Source organism: Xenopus tropicalis, chromosome 5 (genome assembly GCF_000004195.4).
Source record: "Xenopus tropicalis strain Nigerian chromosome 5, UCB_Xtro_10.0, whole genome shotgun sequence".
In the NCBI taxonomy this organism is placed as follows: Eukaryota; Metazoa; Chordata; class Amphibia; order Anura; family Pipidae; genus Xenopus; species Xenopus tropicalis.
In genome coordinates this window covers 65981092-66008942 of record NC_030681.2, presented here as the reverse complement: position 1 = coordinate 66008942, position 27851 = coordinate 65981092, and the positions used below count along the sequence as shown (strand labels likewise).

At 36.0% G+C, this 27851-nt stretch overlaps 2 protein-coding genes across 51 annotated transcripts in view; both read left to right on the top strand.

Annotated features, from left to right (window-relative positions):
- trdn (triadin) overlaps positions 1–14289 on the top strand; it is a 245141-nt gene extending 230852 nt beyond the window's left edge. For 18 of the 50 annotated variants that reach the window (XM_031902075.1, XM_031902101.1, XM_031902078.1 and 15 more), the window contains 6 exons: positions 590–637; positions 1336–1383; positions 1732–1779; positions 3016–3063; positions 13603–13644; positions 14056–14286. In XM_031902075.1, coding sequence (XP_031757935.1) covers positions 590–637; positions 1336–1383; positions 1732–1779; positions 3016–3063; positions 13603–13644; positions 14056–14090 — 269 coding nt within the window. In that variant the 3' untranslated portion in view covers positions 14091–14286. Of the gene's footprint in view, positions 1–589; positions 638–1335; positions 1384–1731; positions 1780–3015; positions 3064–13602; positions 13645–14055 lie in introns of all 50 variants that reach the window. The other 32 variants (XM_031902091.1, XM_031902092.1, XM_031902108.1 and 29 more) reach the window with 9 other exon arrangements.
- An 8898-nt stretch (positions 14290–23187) lies between these two features.
- LOC101734009 overlaps positions 23188–27851 on the top strand; it is a 48784-nt gene continuing 44120 nt past the window's right edge. Inside the window, exon 1 of the mRNA XM_012963807.2 lies at positions 23188–23236. The gene's annotated coding sequence lies outside the window, so the exon portion shown is untranslated. The remainder of the gene's footprint in view (positions 23237–27851) is intronic.

The window sequence follows — 27851 nt, the reverse complement described above, 5'->3', positions numbered from 1 at the left end:
TGTGATGTATTTTTGTGCTGAGGAAGCCATAATTGCTTTCTTAAGACCAATTTGTTGGGACTTCTAAAGTCAAATAATACCAACTGAAGCTACGGGTAATCTAGTCAATGATGAACGATAAATTATATTGTTTTTAAAAGAGGTGCCTATAAAGAAGCCTGAACTAATACCTACAGAAGTTAAGAAAGGTCAATATCTTTGCAATGATGTGATTGCTTTGTATTGTAATGATTATTGGTAACCCTTAATTATTTTCTGTGTGCTTTCAATACGCTCTAGATATAGGTAACGTAAATGCACTGCAATATTTGTCTTGCTCCATAAGATGGAATTCTTACAAGAAAAACACTTCTTATTCATTTGGAACATTCGCTATAAATTAAATGAATCTTGAAACCATCAGTAAAAGTATTGCTTAAAAGCAAAAGTGACATGTAAAGCAGCCTAATATGATTACTGAAGTTCTTGAGCATCTATATCACTCTTTTGTATCATTAGTTAGATCTCATAAACTCTTTTCAGATATTAAAATGACAAACTGTTGGTAAGATTAGTTTTGACCAGTCATTCCGAATCTCATTTTTAACAGAGGTGCCATTAAAGAAGCCCGAACCAAAACCTGCAGAAGTTAAGAAAGGTAAATCTTGTTGGCTATATCAAACTCTGTCTATGATATGGGTTGATTAGTGGTTTGGTAAGCTTCATTGAAATGAGTGGTAATGAAAGGGCAAATGTAACAAGATACGCAAAATCAATAGCTTATATAGAGGATCGAGGAGAAGCTCCACAAGACTAATTCTTTTTCTCTGCCCGCATCTATATTTTAAACTGTCCTCTACCATGTCTGTTGCTGTAATTCATTATGAGGTTGGATCTTTCATCGCAGCTCGTAAGTGCTATATGTATAGCACAATGTTTAGCAGTAGCATTCATTTCAAAGAAGGCTTTTTCTGCATTTAAATAACAATGGCGACATTTTTTGTTTTGGGTCACTCACCTTAGTCTCCAATAGCAAACAGAACCCATGTCTGTGGGTATTTTCAAAATGAGTTTTATAAAGTGACATTACCTTCAAGAAATGAGCTACCTAAAAAGACTGAAACAGAAAGAAAGGTAGATTTAATTTCATTTTTTGATAACTAGACATTCTAAAATCTCGAATGCGTTAGGTAGGAGCTTATTACAATTACTGTTTTCTTGTACAGAAGTTCTTGAGCATGTATATCCCTTTTTTCATATCATTATTTAGATCTCAGAAACCTTTACAGATATTAACATTAAAAACTGTTGGAAAGATTAGTTTTGACCAGGCATTGCAAATCTTATTTCTAACAGAGGTGCCCTTAAAGAAGCCCGAACCAAAACCTGCAGAAGTTAAAAAAGGTAAATATTGTAGGCTCTGTAAAACTCTGTCTATAAGATGATTGGTTGGGTGGTGGTTTGGTGAGCTTCATTGAAATATGAAAAATGAATGAAAAAGTTATTATCAGGACACAGAAGTAAAGTAGACTGAATGTATTCATCTGTTATTGGTTAAGTGAGAGTTCTTTCAAATTTTGGGTTCTAGGCAATGGGATTTGAATATCACCATGAGGTTCGGAAGTGGCATCTTTTAAAAATGGTTGTTACTGCATTTTGTGACTGAGTGCAGCTCACCTTGACCTAGTATATCCAGTAGTCCATTTATCATTGAGGAGAAATGTTTCATAACGCAATATTTTTTTCCAACAGAGGAACCAGTTAAGAAGGCTGAACCAGAAGTAAAGGACATTAAGAAAGGTAAACAGGAGAAAAATAAATGGACCTTCTAAAAAGTTAAATGGACAGAGCAAGTAAATGCAATAATGCATTAGTTGCATTATAATTCATTTCATTTTTTGCACTAGACATTCTAAAAGCTCAATTGTGTTAGATAGGGGCTTAATATAATTACTCTTTTTTCGTACTGAAGTTCTTGAGCATCTATATCACTTTTTCATATCATTATTTAGACCTCATAAACCTTTTTCAGATTTTAACATTACAAACTGTTGGAAAGATTTGCTTTGACCAGGCATTGCAAATCTTATTTTTAACAGAGGTGCCATTAAAGAAGCGTGAACCAAGTCCTGCAGAAATTAAAAACAATAAATATTGTAGGCTCTGTAAAAATCTGTCTATAAGATGATTGGTTTGTTGGTTGTTTTGTGAGCTTCATTGAAAAATGAATGAAAAAGTTATTGTCAGGATACAGAAGTTAAGTAGACCGAATGTATTCATCTGTTATTGGTTAAGTGAGAGGTGTTTAAAATTTTGGGTTGTAGGCAATGTTATTTTAATATTATCATATTGTTTTGAAGTGGCACCTTTTAAAATGGGTTTACTGCATTAGTTACTAAGTGCAGCTCACCTTACCTTATATATCCAGTAGCCCAGATTTCCCCATCTTTTATTACTTATGAGCCTCAGTCAAATGTAAAAAGACTTGGAGAGCAACGCAAGCATCATAAAAGTTCATGGATGTGCCAAATAAGGGAGCAGATTGGCTATTATGTAGCCCTTATGTACACTATTCGCTTACAGGAGGCTTTATTTGGTAGTAATTGTTTTTATTCAACCAAAACTTGCCACCAAGTCAGGAATTTAAAAATAACTACTTGGTTTGTGGGCACTGAGTGCAACATCCAAGGGGATGGGAAGCAACATGTTGCTTACGAGCCACTGGTTAGGGGTCACAGGTAAACAGGAGAAAAATAAATGAACCTTCTAAAATGTTAAACGGACAGATCAAGTAAATGCAATAATACAGTTGTTGCATTAGAATAAATTTCATTTTTTGAACTAGACATTATAAAAGCTCAAATGTATTAGATAAGGGCTTATTATAATGACTCCTTTTTGTACTGAAGTTCTTGAGCATCTGCATCACTTTTTCCAAATCATTATTTATATCTCATAAACTTTTTCAGATATTAACATTGTAAACTGTTGGTAAGATTAGTTTTGACCAGTCATTGTCAATCTCATTTTTAACAGAGGTGCCATTAAAGAAGTCCGAGCCAAAACCTGCAGAAGTTAAGAAAGGTAAATATTGTTGGCTATATCAAACTCTGTCTACAATATGGGTTGATTGGTGGTTTGGTAAGCTTCATTGAAATGAGTGGTAATAAGAGGGCAAATTTAACAAGATACTCAAAATCAATAGCTTATATAAAGCATCTATATTTTAAACTGTCCTCTACCATGTCTGTTGCTGTTATTCATTATTAAGGTTGAATCTTTCATTGCAGCTCTTAATGTTTAGCAGTAGCATCATTTCAAAGAAGGCTTTTTCTGCATTTAAAATACAATGGTGACATTTTTTGTTTTGGGTCACCCAACTTTTTTTTCAATAGCCAACAGAGCCTGTGTGCCGTTTTTTTCACAATAATTTTTATAAAGTGGCATTACCTTCAAGAAATGAGCTACCTTAAAAGACTGAAACAGAAAGAAAGGGAGAATTCATTTTATTTTTTGATAACTAGACAAGGAACCAGAGTAACCAGTTAAGTAGGCTGCACCACAAGTAAAGGACATTAAGCAAGGTATAAAGGAGTAAAGTAAATGGATATTTATATAAGATCTATATAAGATTTAGGGATGAACAAAATCTTTCTAGACATACTGCCTCTTTGAATATTAACTCTAGAACAAACAAAATAAAATCATTCAATTTAAAGAAACTTAATAAAGTTCCCAACTGAATTACAAAGGCAGTAATTAAAATATTTTAAATAATTAAATATATTTTGTCCTGAGGGCACTAAGAAGCCATAATTGCTTTCCTTAATCATTTCTAAAGTCAAATGTTACCACTATAAACAGAGGTGCCTACCAAGAAGACTGAACCAAAACCTTCAGAAGTTAAGAAAGCTGAATATCTTTTTCTTTGCAATCTGATTAAAAAGTGTATTTGGCTACCCTATAATATTTGTCTTGTCCCAAAAGATGTAATTTGTAAGAGATAAAAATCCTTATTAATTTGGGACATACACTGTAAATGTCTTAACATGAAAACCTGTGAGTTTTCGGTTCTGATAGTGTAATTAGTTCTCCTACTGTAGCTTAGGGAATGTAAAACACTGAGACCGCAGCTCCAGAGTTTCTGTCTCATCTTAACTTGTGAAATTCCCAGGGTTTAGCCAAATGTTAAGACACACAGGGAATATCTCTACTAACTGAATGTTTTCAATTTTCTATGTTTTCTATATCAAGGTGGCAATTGCAGGGTGTGTTTAATAAGTGGAATATTTGATTCTCTTTTTCTATTTTATGCAATAATCAAATCTCTATTAACACTAGTCACTTTATTCACATTTAATTAATGTGTTTAAACAAGAGTGAATAAATTAAGATACTCACAGGAGGTGATTTTTTTTTAATTTATCTATTTATTTATCAAACATTGTGATCACAGAATTCCTGCAGTTAATTAATAATTATGTGGTAAATTGAGTGGATTGAGCTAGCATATATAAGTTATAGTAACCAGGGAAAGGGTTGTCTATTTTCTTCTTTTTTAAATAACTTAAACTTGGTTACAGAGTTTGTGGGGAGAAATTTTTGTGAGAAGGGTTAGAGTTTTAGTTCCACCTCCCTTTACCCCTTTGTTTAATTTGTTAACTTGAAAACCATCAGTAAAAGTATTTTTTGAAAAAAACAAGTAAAGTAACCTAACTCAAAAATTGCAGAATTATGCTGCAAAGAAATGTATTTCAAATTGACCTTTACCATGTATTTTATTGTAAGTGATTGTGAGGTTCAATCTTTCATCCAAGGTCGCAAGTGCTACGTGTATAGCACAATGCTTAGCAGTAGCATTATTCTGCATTTAAATAACAATGGTAAATTTGCTTTGGGTTATCCACTTTAGCCTCGAATAACTAGCACAGCCTGTGTGGGTAATTTCAAAATAAGTTTCATAAAGTGACTACCTTTAAGAGATGAGCTACTTTACAAGAATGACGCAGAAAAAAAGAATTAATCCCATTTTTTGACAACAATACATTCTTAAAATTGAAATGTGTTAGGTAAGAGCCTATTATAATTACCCTTTTCGACTGAAGTTCTTAAAGCACCTATATCACTTTTTGTTATCATCATCTTCATCATCATCATTTATTTATAAAGTGCCTGCAGCTTTACATTTAACCCTTTCCACTGGATGAGAAACTTTTGAGGACCTCTGGAGAATCTTGAGTCCAGAATTTTCCCAATCTCATATTTAAACATCCAAAATGGCAGGAGTGGGGGGAGATTAACCAGAGGAGACACATTAAACACATTAGGTATGCACATTTCCAAGAAGTTAGTGTTGGACAGCAACCAGATTGGTAACCTCCAGAATAGGGAAAGGACAAATAAACTTTGGACCGAACTTGGAAGAAAGAATTTTAAATGGAAATTTTTAGTGGATTTTTAAATTTTTAATTTTTACTTAATTTGCCCCTGGCAGAGTATCGAGGAAACAATTTTTGCTTTCCATAGGCAAAGCTTTTTTTGTGCTAAAAAAGCTCTTCTTCAAATCTGCCTTGGAACTCCAGATATGCAGACATAAGGGCAAAATTGTCATAAGCCACTAGGACATAAGAAAGGAGCAAGTCCTGGGGAAAAACTTGGGAATGTTGACAATAGACACTTTAGGAAAGGTTATCTTCCAGTGGGAACATGCAAAGCATTGTTATGAGTGAACTGCACCCAAGGAAGAAGATTGGACCAGCCGTCCTGGCAGAGAGATACATTGCATTGAAGAAATTACTCAAGAGCTTGATTAACCTGTTCAGTAGTCCAAGTGTAACAGGCAGAAGAAAATTGGAGAGTAATGCCAAGAGCTTTATACAAAGATTGTCAACATTTGAAATTTAATTGGGAATCAGACACAATTTCCACAAGAAATTTATGAAGATAGAAAATGTGATAAATACTGAATTGAGAAAGTTCCACAGCAGATGGGAGATTGAGTAGAAAAATGTGCCAATCTTGTTGAAGGGGCCAATTACCACCCATATGACTGGGTTTTATAGGTGGCAATTTAACAAAAAAAATCCATGGCTAAGTAAGTCCATGGATGACAGGAAGAAGATGCAAAAGACCACAAGGGAGAGAGTGAATGGGTTAAGAAGAGGCACAAACAAAATGTGATAAAGTCTTTGATGTCTTTCTGCATAGATGGTCACCATAAAAGAACAGTAGATCTGCTGAAGAAAAGAGTGACATAGTTCTGGTGGAACATGAGCCATGAGCCATGCCAAATCAAGAGGCACAGAAGACTGAGCAGATTCGAACTGAAAAGCAAATCATGGAAGCAGATAAGCAACAATTCTGCTAGAGGGAATAATAGAATCATTGTCCTCACTGTGACAATCCTCAGAAATGTAGCTTCTAGAGAGAGTGCTTGCCTATTTATTCCTGGAGCATGGAAGATAAGTAATAATTATTGATGAGTGAAATTTTTTGCCAGACATGGATTTGTGGGGAATTTCCGTGTTTCAACAGATTTTTTTGTGAAATGGGCACAAAATTCGCTGTGGAAAAAATTCACTGTGCATCAAAAAAGTAGTGGTCGCATCAAATTGGGCGTGGTCGTGTCAAAACACGTGGTCACATCAAATTGGGCACGGTCACATAAAAATAGGCGCGGTCATGTACAAATAGGTGTGGTCATGTCAAAAAGCCATGTGCATCAAAAAAGTCACGTTACACAAATCTTTCGCAAATGTTATGGCGAAGCAAAAAGGGACAGGTTCACTCATCACTAATAATGACATTAAGAAGAAGAATACCCACCGAGCCTGCAGAGGATTTAAACTCCTGAGAGTCTGAATAAATTCTAAATTCTTATGGTTAGTAAAAATGCACTGTGCCTTTTAGGAGATGCTGCCACTCCTCTAAAGCAAACTTGACAGCAAGTAACTCCTGGTTCCTAATGTAATAGTTCTGCTCAGAAGAGGAACATTTCTTAGAGATATAGGCACATGGATATAACTTCCCATTTGATGCTTACTTTTGAGATAAAATACGGACGCAAAATTTTGCCACAGATAACTTGTTATTGCCCCTTGCATTCACTGCCGATCTGTTATCAGATGCTATTGTTGTGCACTATACACCAATAGGACATATCATGCACCAAATATTTTTTCGCCTGGTCTAGATAAGTAATACCCCCAAATGTAATAAAAGGAGTTTGCCCAGGAGATCTGGCTTTAAACCAGGAACCCACTGCTTGCTGTGCAGTTTCCTTGCCTCTCACCTTTTTGAGTGGACTGCTGGGTTCCTGGTTCACTTCAATAATATCCTTAGTTTTCCGGGCAAGAATGATGGCTATAGGTGCTCTTTATTTACCCACACCTGTTCTAAATCTCCAACTATCCTGCCTATAAATCCCTACCTCACAGTTCCTTCCACTCCCAATATAGCGCTATCTAGCATAGTTCATTGGTGCCCTTTCTGTTATTTCTATCTGTTTCTGTCCCCTGCCTGTATCCTGGCTTTGACTGGCTTTGACTGAACTCTGCCCTGGTCTTATCACTTTAAGACCTGGCAGCGCCCAAGTAGCGGAGGGCTCCACCCGAAGCCAAAGTGTGAGCTGTGACAGGGACTTTGGCCATTGTTCTAGGTTTTGGGTTACCAATCATGACAGGAGGAGAAACTTACAGCAACCAATAAGATGTTTGCTTTTATACAGGTGATCAGTAAATTCTACCTTCTGATTGGCTGCTATGGGTTACTGCTCCTGGACAAACTTACTACCTTTTATTATATAAACCCATAGTGCTTTCCTTACCTTTTATTTTGATTTGTGAACTAACTTATGATCAGTATAGTCTTCAAAAAAAAATGTATGTATATATATATATATATATATATATATTATATATATAATAAGACAAAAAAGTGTCAGCACTCACAGGATTTAAATTATTTGAAAAAAGATACATTTTTTACAAAATATGAAAAAGGAACATTACAGACCTCAATGTTTCAGTCCCCCACAGGGACATTCGTCAGGAGAAAAGACTGTCTTGTTAGTGGTGTGCAAAACTCAGTTTGCTGGTTTTCTGGATTCAGTTTGGTTTTTATAGAAGGTGTAATTAGTTCTATATTATACACCCTTTATGTGTGTTTTGTGGTTTTTAAAAGTTCTGACAATGACAATGAAATAGGTAACTAGCCAGGATTGGATCTTGACCATATATAGTTGTGGCAAAAAGTATTGTTACCTTTGCACCTTTTTTCAAATAATGCACAGGTTCTTGAACAATGTATTGCTACAGTATATACAAACCGGATTCCAAAAAAGTTGGGACACTAAACAAATTGTGAATAAAAACTGAACGCAATGATGTGGAGGTGCCAACTTCTAATATTTTATTCACAATAGGACATAAATCACGGAACAAAAGTTTAAACTGAGAAAATGTACCATTTTAAGGGAAAAATATGTTGATTCAGAATTTCATGGTGTCAACAAATCCCAAAAAAGTTGGGACAAGTAGCAATAAGAGGCTGGAAAAAGTAAATTTGAGCATAACGAAGAGCTGGAAGACCAAATAACACTAATTAGGTCAATTGGCAACATGATTAGGTATAAAAAGAGCTTCTCAGACGCCAAGATGGGTAGAGGATCACCAATTCCCACAATGTTGCGCAGAAAGATAGTGGAGCAATATCAGAAAGGTGTTACCCAGCGAAAAATTGCAAAGATTTTGCATCTATCATCATCAACTGTGCATAACATCATCCGAAGATTCAGAGAATCTGGAACAATCTCTGTGCGTAAGGGTCAAGGCCGTAAAACCATACTGGATGCCCGTGATCTCCGGGCCCTTAAACGACACTGCACCACAAACAGGAATGCTACTGTAAAGGAAATCACAGAATGGGCTTAGGAATACTTCCAGAAACCATTGTCAGTGAACATAATCCACCGTGCCATCCGCCGTTGCCAGCTGAAACTCTACAGTGCAAAGAAGAAGCCATTTCTAAGCAAGATCCACAAGCTCAGGCGTTTTCACTGGGCCAGGGATCATTTAAAATGGAGATTGGCAAAATGGAAGACTGTTCTGTGGTCAGACGAGTCACGATTCGAAGTTCTTTTTGGAAATCTGGGACACCATGTCATCCGGACCAAAGAGGACAAGGACAACCCAAGTTGTTATCAACGCTCAGTTCAGAAGCCTGCATCTCTGATGGTATGGGGTTGCATGAGTGCGTGTGGCATGGGCAGCTTGCATGTCTGGAAAGGCAGCACTAATGCAGAAAAATATATTCAGGTTCTAGAACAACATATGCTCCCATCCAGACGTCATCTCTTTCAGGGAAGACCCTGCATTTTTCAACAAGATAATGCCAGACCACATTATGCATCAATCACAACATCATGGCTGCGTAGGAGAAGGATCCGAGTACTGAAATGGCCAGTCTGCAGTCCAGATCTTTCACCTATAGAGAACATTTGGCGCATCATAAAGAGGAAGGTGCGACAAAGAAGGCCCAAGACGATTGAACAGTTAGAGGCCTGTATTAGACAAGAATGGGAGAGCATTCCTATTCCTAAACTTGAGAAACTGGTCTCCTCGGTCCCCAGACATCTGTTGAGTGTTGTAAGAAGAAGGGGAGATGCCACACAGTGGTGAAAATGGCCTTGTCCCAACTTTTTTGGGATTTGTTGACACCATGAAATTCTGAATCAACATATTTTTCCCTTAAAATGGTACATTTTCTCAGTTTAAACTTTTGTTCCGTGATTTATGTTCTATTCTGAATAAAATATTAGAAGTTGGCACCTCCACATCATTGCATTCAGTTTTTATTCACAATTTGTTTAGTGTCCCAACTTTTTTGGAATCCGGTTTGTATATATATATATATATATATATATATTTTTATTTTTTTATTTTTTTTTTTTGCAGTAAAACAAAAAAAATTCGAAAAACGAAATCTTATTTTCTGCAAGTGGAAAAGCGCTTGCCGAAAATACTGGTGTACACCTCCTACATGTGCCTGCACCCGAATGAATGGAATATGCTCGGGTGCAGGCACATGCAGCCGAAATACGCATAAAAATGCGAGACTTTCAAAATCTCGCATTTTTATGCATGTTTCCGCTACATATGCCTGCACCCGAGCGTATTTTATTCATTCTGGTGCAGGCACAAGTAGGAGGCGTAGGTCGGAATTTTCGGCAAGTGTTTTTCCGCTTGCCGGAAATATCTGCCCTACGCCTCGTATTGTGTACAATATTATCAGGAGATTTCTATCCCATGGTACTGTAGCCAACCTCCCTGGATATAGACTTAAAATAAAATTGCCTAGGACAAGGCAAACCAGTTAGTGTCCCCACTAGTGTGACAAGTTTTGTGCACTATTCTGAAACCACAAAGTTATGAACAATATGGACAATACAAGCAGACAACGAGTAGGTGCAGTGACTGCTGAGTGTGATGGCATAGGAAAAGCAGCGCCAACTAATATGGACAGATATGATCTTTATGTTGTATCTTTTAATGTTTGTGTGTGTATATTAACAGGTAGTGATTGGGTATTAATAATAGAGAATTACTACCTTAGAATAATTCTCTTGATGTTAGGAAATGTGGGTCCACATCACTGATTATCGATCTTCCCATAGTAACAACCTGAAGAACACTTCAAAAAGCACCCAGGAATGGTAAAATAGGTACATTATTTTACATGTGATGGAGAGATCTCAAAAATCTGCAGTAGGGAGAAGGTGTATTTCAAGTCTGGAAGAAATTGAGCAGTATGCAAAAGAAGAGTGGTTCAACCTAGAAATATGTAGAAAGCTGTTTTATAATAATAGGTTATTGTTTTCAATGGGTGTGCTATCAAATATTAAGTCTAGGGTGTCAATAATTTTGTCCATCTAATTTTTTTACAGATCTAAAAGGATATGTTAAGTTCAGAATGGAATAACAAATCTCTGTTATCCTAAAGAGGACCTGTTACCCTAAGAAATAATTCCAAATCATTCTATCTTTTTTATCCATCCATTCCTTTCTATCATGTTAGTTAGTTTTTTTTCCATTCAGACTTGGTATTTACAGTCACAGAAAGCAGGCAGGCAGGCAAACACTGTTATTAAGGAAAGCTTTGTATTACTACAAAATCTTATGCATTTGCCATCTAAGGGATATCTCTGAAGTGCTGAATGGGAATTAAAGTAATTATAAAAAAAATCTGTGGGGCAGGCAATATATGATTGACAGCTCATATGTTTAAATATATTTATAACAGCTATGGATGATTTAATTAAAAAAAAGAATTTGGGTTTCATGTTTAATTTTTAAAGGACTTTTATTTTATATAATAAATATATATACAAGCATAGGATCCGCTATCCGGAAACCCATTATCCAGAATGTTCCAAATTACGGAAAGGCCATTTCTCATATACTTCATTATTACAAGTACTTGATCCCAACAAAGATGGTAGACTTAAGGTACGGAGATCCAAATTACGGAAAGATCCCTTATCCGGAAAGTCCTGGGTCCCGAGCATTCTGGATAACAGGTCCTATACCTGTATATATATATATACATATATATGTGTGTGTGTGTGTGTGTGTGGGTGACAGGCCCCCTTTAATAGTTGGTATATGGTGGACCAAGTTGAAAATTAAGTGTCAACTTCAAACATTTTGCAGTAGATCAACTGATGTTTAAGCATATTGCTAATTATTTGAAAGTTGTACAAAGGCCCCAATATGTGTGAGGTTATAAAGCATAAAATGAGTTATTAAGGCTGAGTATTTGCAAAATGGTTGACTGGTTGACTTCATTTTTAGCTTGTTTCCTGCAATGTTTACAGTAAATGCTAAAGCAGAAACAGTTAATAATGCTAAATATCATAACATTTATGTGTATGACTGATCATTGCTGATAGCTTAGCATTTTAAATATAGAGACTGTCAGATAAATAGGGTTAAAGAACCACATTATGCTTGAAGCTTTAATCATCTACCAGCATGAGCTCCTGCCTTACTCAGGAACCAAAGATCATCAGTCATACCAAGCGTATATACAAAACTAATCTGCTTGCACTCTATGACTTTTTATTTATCTGTACTGGGTTTACTTGGATGGGTTGAACTTGATGGACTCTGGTCTTTTTTCAACCCTATGTAACTATGTAACTATGACAGCCTCTAAAAATGTTGTCATAGTGGAAAATGACAGTTGTGGTAAAGTGTTATCACATAACAGCACCATCTTAGTCAGCACTGCACACAGTAATTGAAATATATGCTTTGCATGAAACTTGTGTTTAAATCAGCAAATCAATTACAGAGAGGAAAATTATGCTAATTTACATGTGCTCAAGTTTAAATTTAATCTTTTACATGTGCTCAAGTTTCATCTGATTATTCTAATAAGGAGATGTTATGTCAAAAAGAATAATCCTTGTGTGTGTTATTAAGACCAAATGAAATAAATTTGCAATATAAACCCATTAAAAATTCACCATCATTTCTAAATGAAAAGCAGGGTCTGTTCTTTACCAGATTGAAAAAAAAGGACAGGAGTTTGTTTACTGGAATGTCATTGGTCAGTTGCAGATAAGAGCAAGTCAGGCACAGATAAGGAAGTGAAACATGTAGTTGGGAATCTGATCAGCTATTATCCTGGCTTCTGCTTTAAACCCAGTGGGTGAGCTTTAGCCTATAGGATAAACCCATGTAAATGGGACAAAGCCCATGTAAATGGACTTTTCTAGGAGCCTTAAGGAATTTCTTCCCAGAATCCTGTTATGACATTTGCATACGTATGAGGCGGTCTCCTCAATCCCTTTAGCTTGTTCGTGTATCCCCACTCCTGGCTCTACCTAAGCTGATCAGAAAACCCTGCGCTACACTGATGAGCCCCAAAAAGGGTGAAACTGGTCTGTAGTTGGGAATCTGATCAGCTATTATCCTGGCTTCTGCTTTAAACCCAGTGGGTGAGCTTTAGCCTATAGGATATACCCATGTAAATGGGACAAAGCCCATGTAAATGGGCTTTTCTAGGAGTCTTAAGGAATTTCTTCCCAGAATCCTGTTATGATATGAGCGGAGAATGAAACATGCCCACTCCTTATTCAGCTGCAGACGCTGAGGAGTACAGAGCTCCAGTTAGTTGTTTTTAACCCTCTTTTAACTGCTTTGTCATCTGATTTTTCAGAACAACATCTGTTATAGTGCTTTCCTTTCTTAGGGCTACCTAACCAGCCATCAGTTTGCCTGATACAAAAATCTGATACGAGTTAGAAAATAAAGTAAATATTACTATAAATTTAACCATTAGTGCAATCACAACACTATCTGCAGTTAGCAGTTCCTGGGCAGATTTTCAGTCAAACTGGTAAATAATGAAATGGTGGGTATATAGTATGTTAACTAGCATTAGGCGATTCAGTCAAAATGAAAAACTACTAATAACTTCACCTGACACGCACACACACACACACACACAAACATGTACATACTGTATGTATGTATACACAATATAACTTTGCAGTATTTGACAGTTCTTTCATTGTTCTTTCATTGTTTTTTACATTTTTTTTACGTTTTCTACAACTAGATGAACTGAAGACACCAAAAGCCATTTATGAAGAAAAAACAAGTATGTACAAATGTTTTTATCTTAAACAGACTGTAAACCAAATACCTACAGTTTGCTTTTATTGTTTTTGCCTTTGGATACTTTTTTTGTGTTTTTATAAGGGGAGCAACTACTTAGGCAAATGAAATTAAGGTTTAGCCTTTTAACATATCAATACACATTAACACATATATAAACTTGTAAATACGTCCCCTTTCTTTTTAAAGTGGTTGCCCCCAGATTATCATTACAGGTACACAGAAAGTTCTCTCATGGACAATAAAATAGAACAGATAAAATAATTTATGTATTGTATATAAAGTTCCTAAACTGTAAGATAAAGATAAAACATGGTATTGTTTGTAAACTGAAGACAGCTTAGTCTGTTATATTTATTCTGAACTAACAGTTTTTAATGAATCTGCTTTACAGCCAAATCGAATGATACAGCAAATATGCTGTCATGAAGAATCTATGAGAAAGGAAATTATGAGAAAGGAAGATTTTAAATAGATTTTTAGAATTTGTTTATTTCATTAGCTCAATGGTTTGTTCTAACAAGCATTACATACATTGTTTGTATGTAAATGGGTGTGCCCATCAGTACCTGAAAATGAGAGAGATGTTAATAGTATATGTTTAAACACAATGGCAAAAATCACAGGAGAAAAAAGGGGGGGGGGGGGGGGGGGGCGGGGTTTGCTCTACAAAAGTTTACCTAGAAGTTTACCTAGAAGGTAGCACAGATATATATACATATCATTTTGCAATGTTATTGTTCTTGTTTTAATATATTCTGAAAAAGGAGATTAGACCTTCATTATTTCCTAAATGCACATTATAAATTGTATTTGAGGTATCAGCATTTGATTGTGACTGTGTGGTGGGTCTGTTATGTGCACAGTGTATGTTTCTCTCAGCAGAATCACATTTAGACATACATGGATTGGCCCATATTTTGGGAATCAACTGCAGAGGCATATCACATTTGTCCTATTATATTTGATTGTGACTGTGGTATGGGTCTGCTATGTGCATAGTGTATGTTTCTATCAGTAAAATCACATTCATATATGCATGGGTTGGGCAATATTGCATGAATCAGTTGCAAAGGTATATTACATTTAAACCATATTAAAGGCATACATCATTGTTAGATCTGAGAGATAAATACAGCAAAGCAAGATACACTAGGTACAAGTAAGCAGGCATTTTCTATTCACTCCATACCCTTTTACAGTTTCTAGATTTTAACATGTTTTTTCTTGCACAGTTTTGGAGATCAGCACATTCTCTTGATCAGGCATAATCCTGTCAATTATAACATTAGTTTTGCTTTGGTCCTGCAGAAATGTATAATAAGATTTTTTATTTCATGTATTTTTGCTAATATTTTTTTTTAATTACATGTTTTAGTAATACAAATAGTAATAGCTGTTATTATGTAGTCAAAATTGTATTTATTATAAAATAGCATAGTAGGGTCTTTTTTAATGTTAAAAAAGTTACTTACCAAATATGTCTAATAATTTAAAATAGCTTAGTAATGTAATGTATGTCAGTCAGTAAGTATTTCAGCTACAGGTACAGCTATGGAATCTGCAATCTGGTATGCTTGGGATCTTGAGTTTTTCATATATGGGTTATTTCTGTTATTTAGAGCTCCTCCTTAAGTCTGACAAAAATATTTACACATTACAAGAACCCTAAGCTGATTTATGGAGCTTAGTTACCATCAAGTACAATGTACTGTTTTACTATTGCAGGTATAGGATCTGTTATCTGGAAACCTTTGAAAGATCCAAATTACAGAAAGGCCATCTCTTATAGGTGATCCTAATTACACAAAGACCCCTAGGGTCCCAGGTCCCAAGCATTACAAAAATAAGGATTGTTTGCTTAAAATGAGCTCTATAGGAAATTACATTCCTTTATTTCAGAACTTTCAGGATCCCATACTTGTATTATCACTAACTGTAATAACTAGCATATATAGATACTTAATAATATGTGTAAAGATAGTAAAAACATGGAAAAAATATAGAAAGTTTCTAGTATACTTGTCAGAAAAGGAGCTCAGGAGAACTTATTGTCTTGCTGTCTGTGTAAACTGATTTGTTAAAGGGAATGTAAAGTCAAAAATCATAATTTGTGTGTGTGTGTTATTTAGACCAAATTAAATACATTTGCAATATAAAACCATTAAAAATTATCTACCATTTGAAGCCTTGTATTTTGCATTTTATGTTATTCCCCTGAAATGAGCTCTGGAAAACTATAGGGCCAGTGGCCATCCTGACAAAAAGCAGTGGACTGCTCTGTACCAAAATAAAAATACAAAAGAGGGAACTGTCCTATATCAGACTTGAAAAATAAAATTACAGGAATTTGCTTACTGGAGCGTCATTGGCCAGTTTCTGATAACAGCAAGTTAGGCACAGATAAAGGAAGTGCAACATGAGGGTGAAACACACGTACTACTCACTTATGCTGCAGACACTGAGCAATACAGAGCTTTCGTTAGCAGTGTTTTAACTGCATTGCCATCTGATTTTCTATAACAACATCTCTTATAGCGCTTTCCTATCTTAGGGCTATAAATAAACACTGAGTTAAAATTTTGACTTTACATCCCTTTTAAGACTTTACTTCATTATGCCTTATTCAATGTATGGGCCAATATACATTTTAAAATACCTTTCTGCATAATATTTGCTTTTGTATGATCTCACCAAAAAGAAAAACACAGATTTATTGTAAATAAGCTCAGATAATACTATGGATATACTGTATATTTAATTCACTGGCTCAACAGAATTGTTTTTGTTGTGAAAACATAATCAAAGTGAAGTCAACCAAATAATTAACATGTCTTAATTATGAGCCAAAGAGCCGAAGCATGTGAAAAATAAGAAATATTCCTTTGCCTACATTTATAGGCAGGACTAGTATTTTATATTGTATATATCTTGTTTAATGTCTGCTTTGTTTTGGCATCATTTTTATGTGCTGAATAAGATGCTGATTTAAAGTATAACAATGTTTGAAACCAATGTATATGCTTGCTTTACAGCCAATTACATTAAACTCCTTTGCTAGAAAAAATCAAGTAGTGCTGTATTATTTATGGCATTTTTATGGTGACATTACAATTTTGTTGGCAATATAAGCAGTATAACAGATTTTATGTCATTATTAAACAACTCTAATAATAGTTCACTCCTTTATGTTTTAATTTAGAAACAGTAGCAGCAGTCAGCAGTTTTGGGGTGTTCTCAGTGTAGCTCATGTCCCTAAATGCCCAATTTCATAGTTCTTAGAGTCCAATGTTGCATGTAAATAAATGCAATTAATAAGCATTAAATAAAGTGCAGGAACCTTATAATTATAATTCTACTTATATATATCACAGGACTCTTAAGCAGATCATGCAACCATATCAAATATTTCATTTTACATGGACTCTGTTGGATGCAAATGCTAAAGCCAAATCTTTGCAACCAGAATCACTCACATATGCATGTTCATTACCCAGAGCAGCTTTCAGTACAATGAATATTAAATATTATCATTTTCTTTTACTCCTTAAAAAACTTTCTGTAATAAATGGGTAGATTTAAAAATAATTTAAATAATGCTTTCTTACTGCAGTCCTCATACTGCAAATGTTGTGCTTTCTTAAGTTGGTACACCATAAATATGCCTCAATATGCCTCAATAAATGTTCTAACCTTTTTCCCATAGCCAGTGCTCCTCCCCTATTAAAAACAACCCTACCTGGGGTATTTTGATGGGGAGCATGGCAGTGCAATTTTTCTTAAGCTCTTAGGTGTTTCTTGTGCAAATGTGTGCCGTGCTAATATGCAGAATTATTGAAAGTTGGATTTTACTTCCTTTCCAAACCTTGCACACCCAGTCCTCCAGTCAAAACTTTGCTATAGACTTGAATTGTGATACATTTGCAAAAGTGGAATCAAGTTTCATTCTATCCCATAGGATAAAATTATGTTTGACTGAAAGATTAAAAAAAAAAACTGTAAAAATGCCTCAATAATGTTTTAGATTGAGAAGTCATGTGTGGAATGCTGGGGGAAACATTTTTATTAAAACTTGAATAAAGAAAAGTTTACCAAGAAAAACAATTTAGCCTTCTGTACTCACAAAGGTTTTTCATGTTTTTACCCAGAAAAAAACACTGGGAAAGCATGATAAAAATGGGAATATATCCACTTAATTCAAATGTTTTCACTGGCGATAAAATGTGAAAAGAAAGGAATTTTCTAACTTTTGATAAATCTGACTGAACACCTATGAGTTGCAAGAGTGACAAAATAATTATGATTAGCTTTCATGGCTTAGTATCATATACGAGATTTTTTTGCCAGGCATGCATTTGCAGCAAAATTTCGCCATCTGCAAATTTTTTTGTGAAATGGGCAATCAATTTCGGCAAGAAAAATTAGTGGGTGCATCAAAAAAAGTTGCAGTCATGTCAAATTGGGCACAGTCACGTAAAAATGGACACATTTCACAAATTTTTCTGTTGTTTCACTAATTTTTCGGCGAAGCAAAAAAGAACAGATTCGCTCATCACTAGCTCCTACTCCTTATGGGGGAACCAGAGAGGTTAAGGTGAAACGTGCTTAAAGAAGCCATATAAACTAAAAGCTTTCTTATTCACATGCATCATGCTGCACACATATTCTTCTCTCAAAACTAAAAAATGTAAGGGTGAATTGCAGATTTTTTTACTTTGTATAACTGATTCTGGCCTACCTGTCATAGCTCTCTCCAGTTTCAGTGGCATAAATAAGGCCCCCGCAAAACCTGCAATGGGATCTGAGGGGATGTCTACAAGCAGTTGTCACCGCTGCATGCACCCGGAAGTGACATCATGCTTCACATCATGTAACTCTCAAAAGGAACTGGAATGCACACAGGGTGGAGGGAGGACAAAGGGAATAGGGATGCAGATGCACACAGGGTGGAGGTAGAGCCCACAAAAGTGATTGGAAGGGATAGGTAAGGGAAGTGTTAACAGGGGGCCATTGAAAGTTCCTCTGCAGGGGGGCCCCACAAACTCTAGTAATGACACTGTCCAGTTTGCAAGGGTTGCAAAATTTACCAGCACAGGGCTTTGGTTCTTGTATAACTGCAAACCATTTAGGCAAGTGGCACAAAGGTTTTTGTACACAGCTGCTTTCCAGAGGACAAAACACCAAGCGGAGAAACCACCCTGTATAACACAAATATATCAGTTCCAAAACAACAAAGCCCTGCATCACTTGTGTCATTTTCCTCAGTTAAATGTATTTATTATCAGTACCTGTATTAAAAACATGAAAAATAAACCAAGATGTAGTAAAGTTCAAAATGTTTGACATTTACAGCATCTAAATAGTGATGAGCGATTTTTTTTGCCAGACATGGATTAGCTGTGAAATTGAACCTGCCTAAAAAATTTGGCAAGTGAGGAAATAGTAATATGGGATACTGCATTGTTAGTAGATGATACGTTAGTCCAGGTTCTTATATACTTACAGAAGGCTCCTGTAGGGTATTATTTAAAAAATATGTTTTCAATGCATGTTCTGAGTCATCAAATAATGTATTTGGTTTACTTACAAAAAAACATTCCATTAATGCATTTTCTATTTTTTTTCCCTACTGTGCTTTATAAACCATCTACAAGCGTAGTGTACCTTGAGAGTGTAATATCAGTTACACATCTGAATATTATCTAACCTGTTGCTGTTAGATGACATCATTGGCATCTTATTATGAGTTCCTTACTGGTTCTTGTTTCTCTTAATGAATGCTTAGATAGAAATGGACATGTTATTTTTTCTTTATTAAGGAGAAATGTCTAAATTGGTTGCTCTTGTCATTTCACTAAATGTTATAAACCATTTCTGGCCTGGATATTAATATTTATCTTAAAGTACCAAAACTTTCTGTTACTTACAGCACTGTAAGAAATGAATACAATAAAAATGAATCAGCCTTACTCTTGCTACAAATATTTTTAAGCATACTGAAGGCAATCTTTTATAATTTGAAAGCAAAATAAAACAACTCATCATATCTCAAATTACTGTATGTCATTAAAAATGTTTACTTAAAAAGAAAACGTTTACATTGTTACATAAAGTTTCTTTAAGTTCAACAAATGTTCAGTTTTAATTAATATATTAACTGATCTGAGCTTTAATAAGTTATTAATTAAATTAAATTAAAATAAATTAAAATTCAGAAACATGTATTAAAACCAACAACGAAAACTAAATGTAATAACTAGATAGCATCTAATTTTTAAAGCAAGTTCACAAATTTGTGTTGTCACATTCCATTTTCATTTGCAGTAATAGTGAGAACATTTCAAACTGATGACTAATTGCTAATTACATGCTTGTTCATGAGTTTGAAAACTTAGAGATATTTAGATAGGGATAACAAGTGTTGGTTTAAAAGGCTAAAAATTGCAAGTTATGTAAGCTGTATTGCATGGAAGGCTTTTCAATGCTATTGCATACTGTTCTAGTCAATTAGAATTATATTCATAGTTATATGCTGTTGACTATAACAGAGAGAGAGTCTGTAACCATTTATGTTGTTGTAGATAGTAATGTAACATTAATCATAACTTATGCACAATTATCTTACATTTCAAAGCCACTTTGCTTCTAGTGTTCTTTTCTGCAGAGATATATAAGGATCAATGGCAGTACATTTGTGTCTTTTCAAAATTGCTGACATATTGTCACTTTGATGAGGAGAACATTGTGACATGTACACTGTACACTTCAGGGACACCACTTCTTCAGGCAAATACACAGGTTTATTTAGAGCAAATTCTTCCCAACATAAAGCTCACAGAAACACAGTTCATCAACAAACAGTCCATCAAATGTCTTCAAAAGTTAGGGTTGATTCCCTAAAGTGTGATAAAATGAGCGCTATTTATAGCATCGCGTCTTATTTTTTGCGTCTTAACGCATGATTCTTTAAAAGGATATTTAGATGCGATGCTTTTTGCGTTATTTAAGTCACAAAGACTATTGACGCAATGCGCGTTAATTAATGCAGCATGCTACTTGTTGCACGTGCTAATTAACACACGCGCGCTACTTATCGTGCACACGCCATATTAGCCATACACACCATTACGTTTGTAAAACTACTTTTTTTGAAAATGACCATTTCCCTGTAAACTGGAGGATGCATCACTCTAGGGCCAACACAGACTTGAATAAATCACACTGCAAAGTCCATATTGTGTTGCCAAAAGCTCATGAACTGTACTTTTCTATAATTACCACCTGCCCCAAGAAGGTGTTAATTTTCGCATTGACTAATGCGTCTAAGTGTTTGTGAATCATGCGGTAGTATTATTTCTGCACGAGAATTAACGCAATGCGGTAAAATTAACGCATACAGTTGCGCGCTATTTAACGCATGTGATATACGCCTTAACGCATGCAATAATACTTTAGCGAATTACGCAGATTTTTCGCATCAATTTTAGTGCAAAAAAAGCATGCGATAAGTGTTATCACACTTTAGTGAATCAACCCTCTTGTCTTTTCTTTGGAAATCTCACCTTCCAGGGTAACTTCCACACTCTGGAACCTTTTTTGGGGCTTCTCACCATTGCCAATGACTTTCACAATATATAAATATACATATATAAATAAATTATTTTTGATTTTCGCTACAAGTCCTATGAGTGCAATATATTTCTTTGTATTTATGCATATTTATCAGCACCCAGGCAGCTAATTATATATAGCATGAGCATTCAAATGTAAAGTAAATTAGCTGCCTGGGTGCTGATAAATATGCATAAATACAAAGAAATGTATTGCACTCGTAGGACAAAAAATCAAAAAGAATTTATTTTAGTTTCCAAAAAAAAAAAAGTTTATTGAAAAAACTCCAATATACAAACAGTACTCTTCTTCAGGGTCAAGAGAAGGTTGTTTTTCATTGCCATGGAACAGCTGAATTTTAAAAACATCTCTGTCTTAATACTCACAACCATGCACACACCAGTGACTGGTATACTCAGGGGGTATCAATTTGCATAAAAGTATAAAAGAAAATTGTGGAATGTTCAGTAAAACCAAAATGCAAATGCAATGGAACAAAGCAAAATGCAGTGGAATCAATTGAAAGGTGAAATTATGTTGCAGTTAAGGTATTTTAGCTCTTCAATGGCTTGTATATTTCACTACATTGTCAAAGAAGGACTTTTCATTGGAGTGTTTTTGTTTTGTTTTTTTAAATATGAAACCGACAGTACGGAAAATTTCAGGTGTGTATTCACAAGCCTGTTTATCACTGGCAAAACTGACAATTTCAACACAAAACCTATACTGTAAATAAAAATATGAATAAAAGAGTAAAAATGTTCTCTCATCCCTACCTGTGACCATTAAACCTTCTTTATTATGAATGTCTATTTAAAAATTTCAGTGTTTTATATTGATCTCTGAATGGTAAATGTAAAACCACAGGACATACATCAATAGATGATGTAAGAAAAAGCACATCACAAATCATTTCTTACTTTTTTAATTTTACTTCTTAGGTTTTTTTTCAAAGGGTATGTAGAGGGTATTCTTTTAAGGAGAAGCAGTTGGGGCTTGCAGTTGGGCATTTTTGTGTTTTTTAGTTAGATTTTACTAAATTGAACAAAGGATTGCTATTACAATAAAACTTTCAGTATGGATGACATGTCCATTAGATTTTTCATTAACAATTGCTCTTTAACTGTTTAAATATGTTTATATATATATATATATATATATATATATATATACTGTATATATATATATATATATATATATATATATATACTGTATATATATATATATATATATATATATATATATATATATATATATATATATACACATAAATCATTCCATATTTTTATGGTAATTTTACTATTTTATTTTCTAGCAGATAAAAAAGAGGATGAAAAGCACAAGAAAGAAAAGAAAGGTAATTTAAAAAATCTATAGACGATGTTAGTGGTGCATCTATAAGATGCCTTCAGGATGCTATGGTGACTATTTGTAAAATGAGCAATTTTGCCAGCATTAAGAGTTAAGCTAAAGTTTATACAAAGTGAGCAAAATAATGCACAGTTCCTTGCATTTGTAAAATCTCACATTGCACAGTTTGTAAACACATAAATGTATGCTATGTTTTGAACCTCTCTGGAGTTGGCAAAATCCAGTCAACAGGACCAATGTTAAAATATACCGATTGTAGATGTAAAAAGCATAATAATAGTAGTAATAATTTTTTTGCATGTGCTTTCACACAACCATTGCCAACACATAAGAGTGGCTATATCATTGCAATCAATAATTTCAAAGTTTTCTTACAATGCTTAATAATATGCAGTGCTGTGTAATTCTGAAGGTGTTCTACACAGCATATAAATACATTTTATTTCTGCAAGTTTCTATTTCTTTCTATAGGTGCAAATATTAAATGATTTTATATATATATATATATTTATCTCTTTTCACTTGTTCTTTTTTTTATTATTTTCAAGCTGATCTCAAAGAGACTGAAAAGAAGCTTAAAACAGAGGGAAAAGGTATTTATAAAATATTGCACTCAAAGAAAAATATGCCATACATAGAATTTCCATAGGGAACACATATTAGATGGGATAATGTGACATTTAATATAGATGACATTTACATTATAGATACAGTATTTCTTTCATCAGCAAACTTAAGAAAAACACACACTGTATAATGCCGCTCTTATTGTAGTGTCATTTTTATGCTTTGTGTAAAAGCACAGTAGGCCTGTTCCCTACACAATATTGCTAATTTTCAGAGTCAGAGACTGATTAGTCCCCTTCTGGATTTGTTAAATGCCTTTATTGAGTTCAAGGTCATAATTTAGAAAGAGTCTATGCACAAGTGATATACAGTAGCAGTAAGAGTTTTAAAATCCTGCCCCTTTGTGATCATTTAGTAAGCATTTGCATCTAGGGAGGTGTTGTACTCTGCACCTCATAGTTACATAGTTACATAGTTACATAGGGTTGAAAAAAGACCAGTGTCCATCAAGTTCAACCCATCCAAGTAAACCCAGCACACCCAACCCACACCTACCAATCTATACACTCACATACATAAACTATAAATACAACCACTAGTACTAACTGTAGATATTAGTATCACAATAGCCTTGGATATTCTGATTAATCAAGAACTCATCCAGGCCCCTCTTAAAGGCATTAACAGAATCTGCCATTACCACATCACTAGGAAGGGCATTCCATAACCTCACTGCCCTCACCGTGAAAAACCACCTACGCTGCTTCAAATGGAAGCTCCTTTCCTCTAATCTAAAGGGGTGACCTCTGGTGCGTTGATTGTTTTTATGGGAAAAAAGAACATCCCCCAACTGCCTATAATCCCCTCTAATGTACTTGTACAGAGTAATCATGTCCCCTCGCAAGCGCCTCTTTTCCAGAGAAAACAACCCCAACCTCGACAGTCTCACCTCATAGCTTAAATCTTCCATCCCCTTAACCAGTTTAGTTGCACGTCTTTGCACTTTCTCCAGCTCATTAATATCCTTCTTAAGGATACATTTTATATAAAGCTCATATTCCGTTATAATATTCATCCTCCCTCAAAATGTGAAATGATGCAGAAAGAAAGATGTTTTGAAAACATTTTACCTCCTAAAACTGTAATGATATGAGAGCTGCATACACAACCTCTCTAATCAGAAGCCAGAGCAAAATGAAACTTTTCAGTCTCCCACAGGAAGTGGTCACAGCACTGACTGACAGGCTTTACTCAACAGTAGCAGAGAAAACGCCTCCCAGTTTCCTCCTTCTGTGTCTCTCTGTTTGTGCTGCCGGGGGGGGGAGGGGGGGAGAGGAGTGAGTAGAGCAGGAATGGACTACCTGTGACATCGCTAAGCCTCGCCCACTCTATGCATATTCACTGCACTTTAAGTTAGTCTGCTGTGTCAGTGAAGTCTATCAGGGCTGGCGGCTCAGAGCCACATACTGAAGAATCTAAATCGGAAGCTTGCAAAGGGTCTGGGTAGAGCACAGTTTTCAAGCAGTTATGGACATATTTGAACCCAAAGATATTAAAATAAAAACACTTCCTTTTATTTTACATTATTTTACATGGTTTAGTGCATTGTAAAAATATATGGTATATATCCCCTTTAAAAAAATCGATCCCCCATATGTAATAAAAGGCACTAAGTTTGCCCAGGTGCAGTAACCTATAGAAACCAATAAAATGTTTGCTTATAAACAGGTGACCAGTAAATGCTACCTGCTGATTTATTGCTATGGGTTACTCCTGGGCAAACTTAGTGCCCTTTATTACGTAACCCCCTATGTGTCTTCCTCAATCCATTTATAGACTTTGCTGTGATAACAATTTGTCTCAACCCACCCATATATAAACGTAAACATACCTATTTACTCATAATGGGCAATTTGTCTTGTAAATAAGGTATTATTATTAATTAATTATGTCACATGTAGATTTATGCTTCTTTTTTCACAAAAGAAAGTCACTGTAATCATTTACTTATATAACTGTTAACTGAATTTATACACAACTACATGAAGTTTCAGTCTGAGTTATTAACCAGTGAGGCCTGAAAGACCTGTTTAATTTATGTCAAAAGTTGCACTAGTCTCTGATACACACACATAAATGTAACACCTATTTGACTATAATATGGCCAACCCAGGCTAGTAGCGTGCTGTAGAGCATGTGTTACATGCGACCTTAATGCACAGGAGTGGGCCTCCGCTACGTGGGAGGTATATAATGGAGCTGAGGGGTTGTTGAACTACAACTAGTTGAAGTAGTGTGGTGCAATAGAGATAAATGGACGCCAGAGGATTCTTTATGAATGAACTGGATATTACTTTATTTGTCCAAGACAAAGGTAATCAGGGTTATCTATACTCACTTAATAGATGCAGAACAGTATGCAGTTATACAGTTGATGTAAAGTTGGATAAATAGCAGAAATATGATGCTCCCCTGTGTATCCCTTCTCATCAAGAGAATTGGGCAGGTAGAACAACAACAGTGTGATAGGTAGGAAAGCTCACCGGCATAGTCCCATGCTCTTTTGGAGGTTAGGGCAAGGCATATTTGCTAACCTAGCACTTCTGTGTCCCTAATCTAAGGCCAGTAATGCCTGTTAGGAAGACTACTCCTTTGCTATTATCCTGGATGGAGCAAATGGCTGCTCTTTCTGTATAATTCTGTCTGAACGCACCACTTCTAGAGGGTGCTATGAAATATGCTGCTATACTGTCTTTTCCTCATTCACGGGGCCCTGTCCCCGACTTAATTTGGATGGATAGTGGCTTACTGGGCCGGATCTGAACCCAGGCTCGATGGAGCTCTGCCTCAGGTAGCAGATCAGCAGCCAAAGAGGAAAACACTTCCTTGTGCAAGACACTATATAGTCTGCCAAGGGGAGTGGTTAAATGAGCTAAACCTGTAAGGGATAGCTTAAGAAACTGTAACCTGAGTATAGGGGGTCTACCCTATAACAGTACAGATAAGGAAAAGTAGGGAAGTAAAGCCATAGGGAGCTTAACCCTATGGGTCCCTACATTCACCCGGGGGAAGAATCCATTCCGACCCGGCAATGGTAAATAACCATAAGTACACTTTCAAGCAATAAACATAGTGCAAGAATTCAGTGCAAAAATATAAACAGTACCAACATCCGCTTCTGGTATCCTAGCCAGAGGTATACCTGGGTACATTGGATAACTGTGAAGAAAAAGTTAGGCACATACAGCAACTTTTACTGACTTACATACACCTTGAGTGTCCTGGTGGATCACTCCGGTGCACACATGGGAAATACTCCTGTTGTTCCAGGTTCCCAGGCCCATACTTGGCTGTAAAGAAATGTTGCATTGGGTTAACATTCAAAACTGTGACACAATCCCACCCATCAACTTTATTAAGTCCAGGCCTTCCACCCAAACCCAGTGTTCATGGATCTCTCGACATGCACTTCGTGGTGTGGATTAGGCAAGGGGCCCTACCCTCAGGCAGATGAAAATAGAAGTTGTAGTGGGGTGGGCGCAGCAGTCTTTTTGGTTGTTCACCCAACTATTTACAACAAAACAAGGGTTCTCAGCAGTGCCCCCAAGGGAAACAGTCCCTGAACCATATAGGGTTTAACTGAGAATTTAGACATCCGGGGCCGGTTATAACTGTTCAACTTAATAACCAGTGGTAGAGTTCACCTCTAGCTCCAGGGAGCGCGTCTCTTTGTGAACAATCCCCAAAATTAGGACAGGGGTCCAGCAAAATAAGCAGTGGATCACCCTGGAGGAACTTCACTCCTTTGCCCCAAACTTCTTTAAGATGTCCTCGTAGGACCTGTAGAAGGATGGATGCGGCTTATTGATCTTTGCGCCACTAGGGAGCTTGGCCATGATGCTATGGACCTTGTCCTCCTGAAGTTTCCCGCTGGTTCTGACACAGTGCTTCAGTACGGTTCTCCCGAACCACCATTCAGCGAGAGTAGCATTAAGGAATTCCAAGTCCTTTTGCCTCTTGGCAGCATTTGAATGAAATATGCCACCCGATCCGACATCGGTTTTTTCTAACAGTTCTCCGTACAGCCACTCTTGGAGGTGTTTGTCTACTTCGTCGTATACCCACTCGGGGGCATACGGCATATAGTACCCCCACTCCTTGAGGACACGCTTGTTTATAACCCGCTGTACCTGGGACACCGACCGTGATTTGTAGGGATCTGCCCGGCCGGGCATGACCCAAAATTCCTCCTCTCCTTGTTGAGGATGGCATGGCGGCGGTGGAGTGACTGCTGATGCCTCTCCCTGATCCTCAGGGTCTGGGCTATCTGCTGAAGAACTGAACTCCATAACGTTCCAATTTGGCTTTGGGAAACATCTGGAGGGCTTGTTGTCATCCGATGCATTACTTTCCTGGCATGAGCTGCTATGTGATGCTGCAAGTCCAGGCCCAGCCATGGTAGCTGGTTTTGGGGTGCGTCCGCGACCCCTCCCCTTTGGTGGAGACTTGACCTCCTCGCTTTGGGGTGTAGATATTTTTAACTGGGCCAATGCCTGCACTCCCTCCCCAACCACTTTAGGGGAATCTGAGACTGCAGGTGAAGTGAGCCCTGAAGAGGTTCTAGTGTGGCCCAGCAGTATG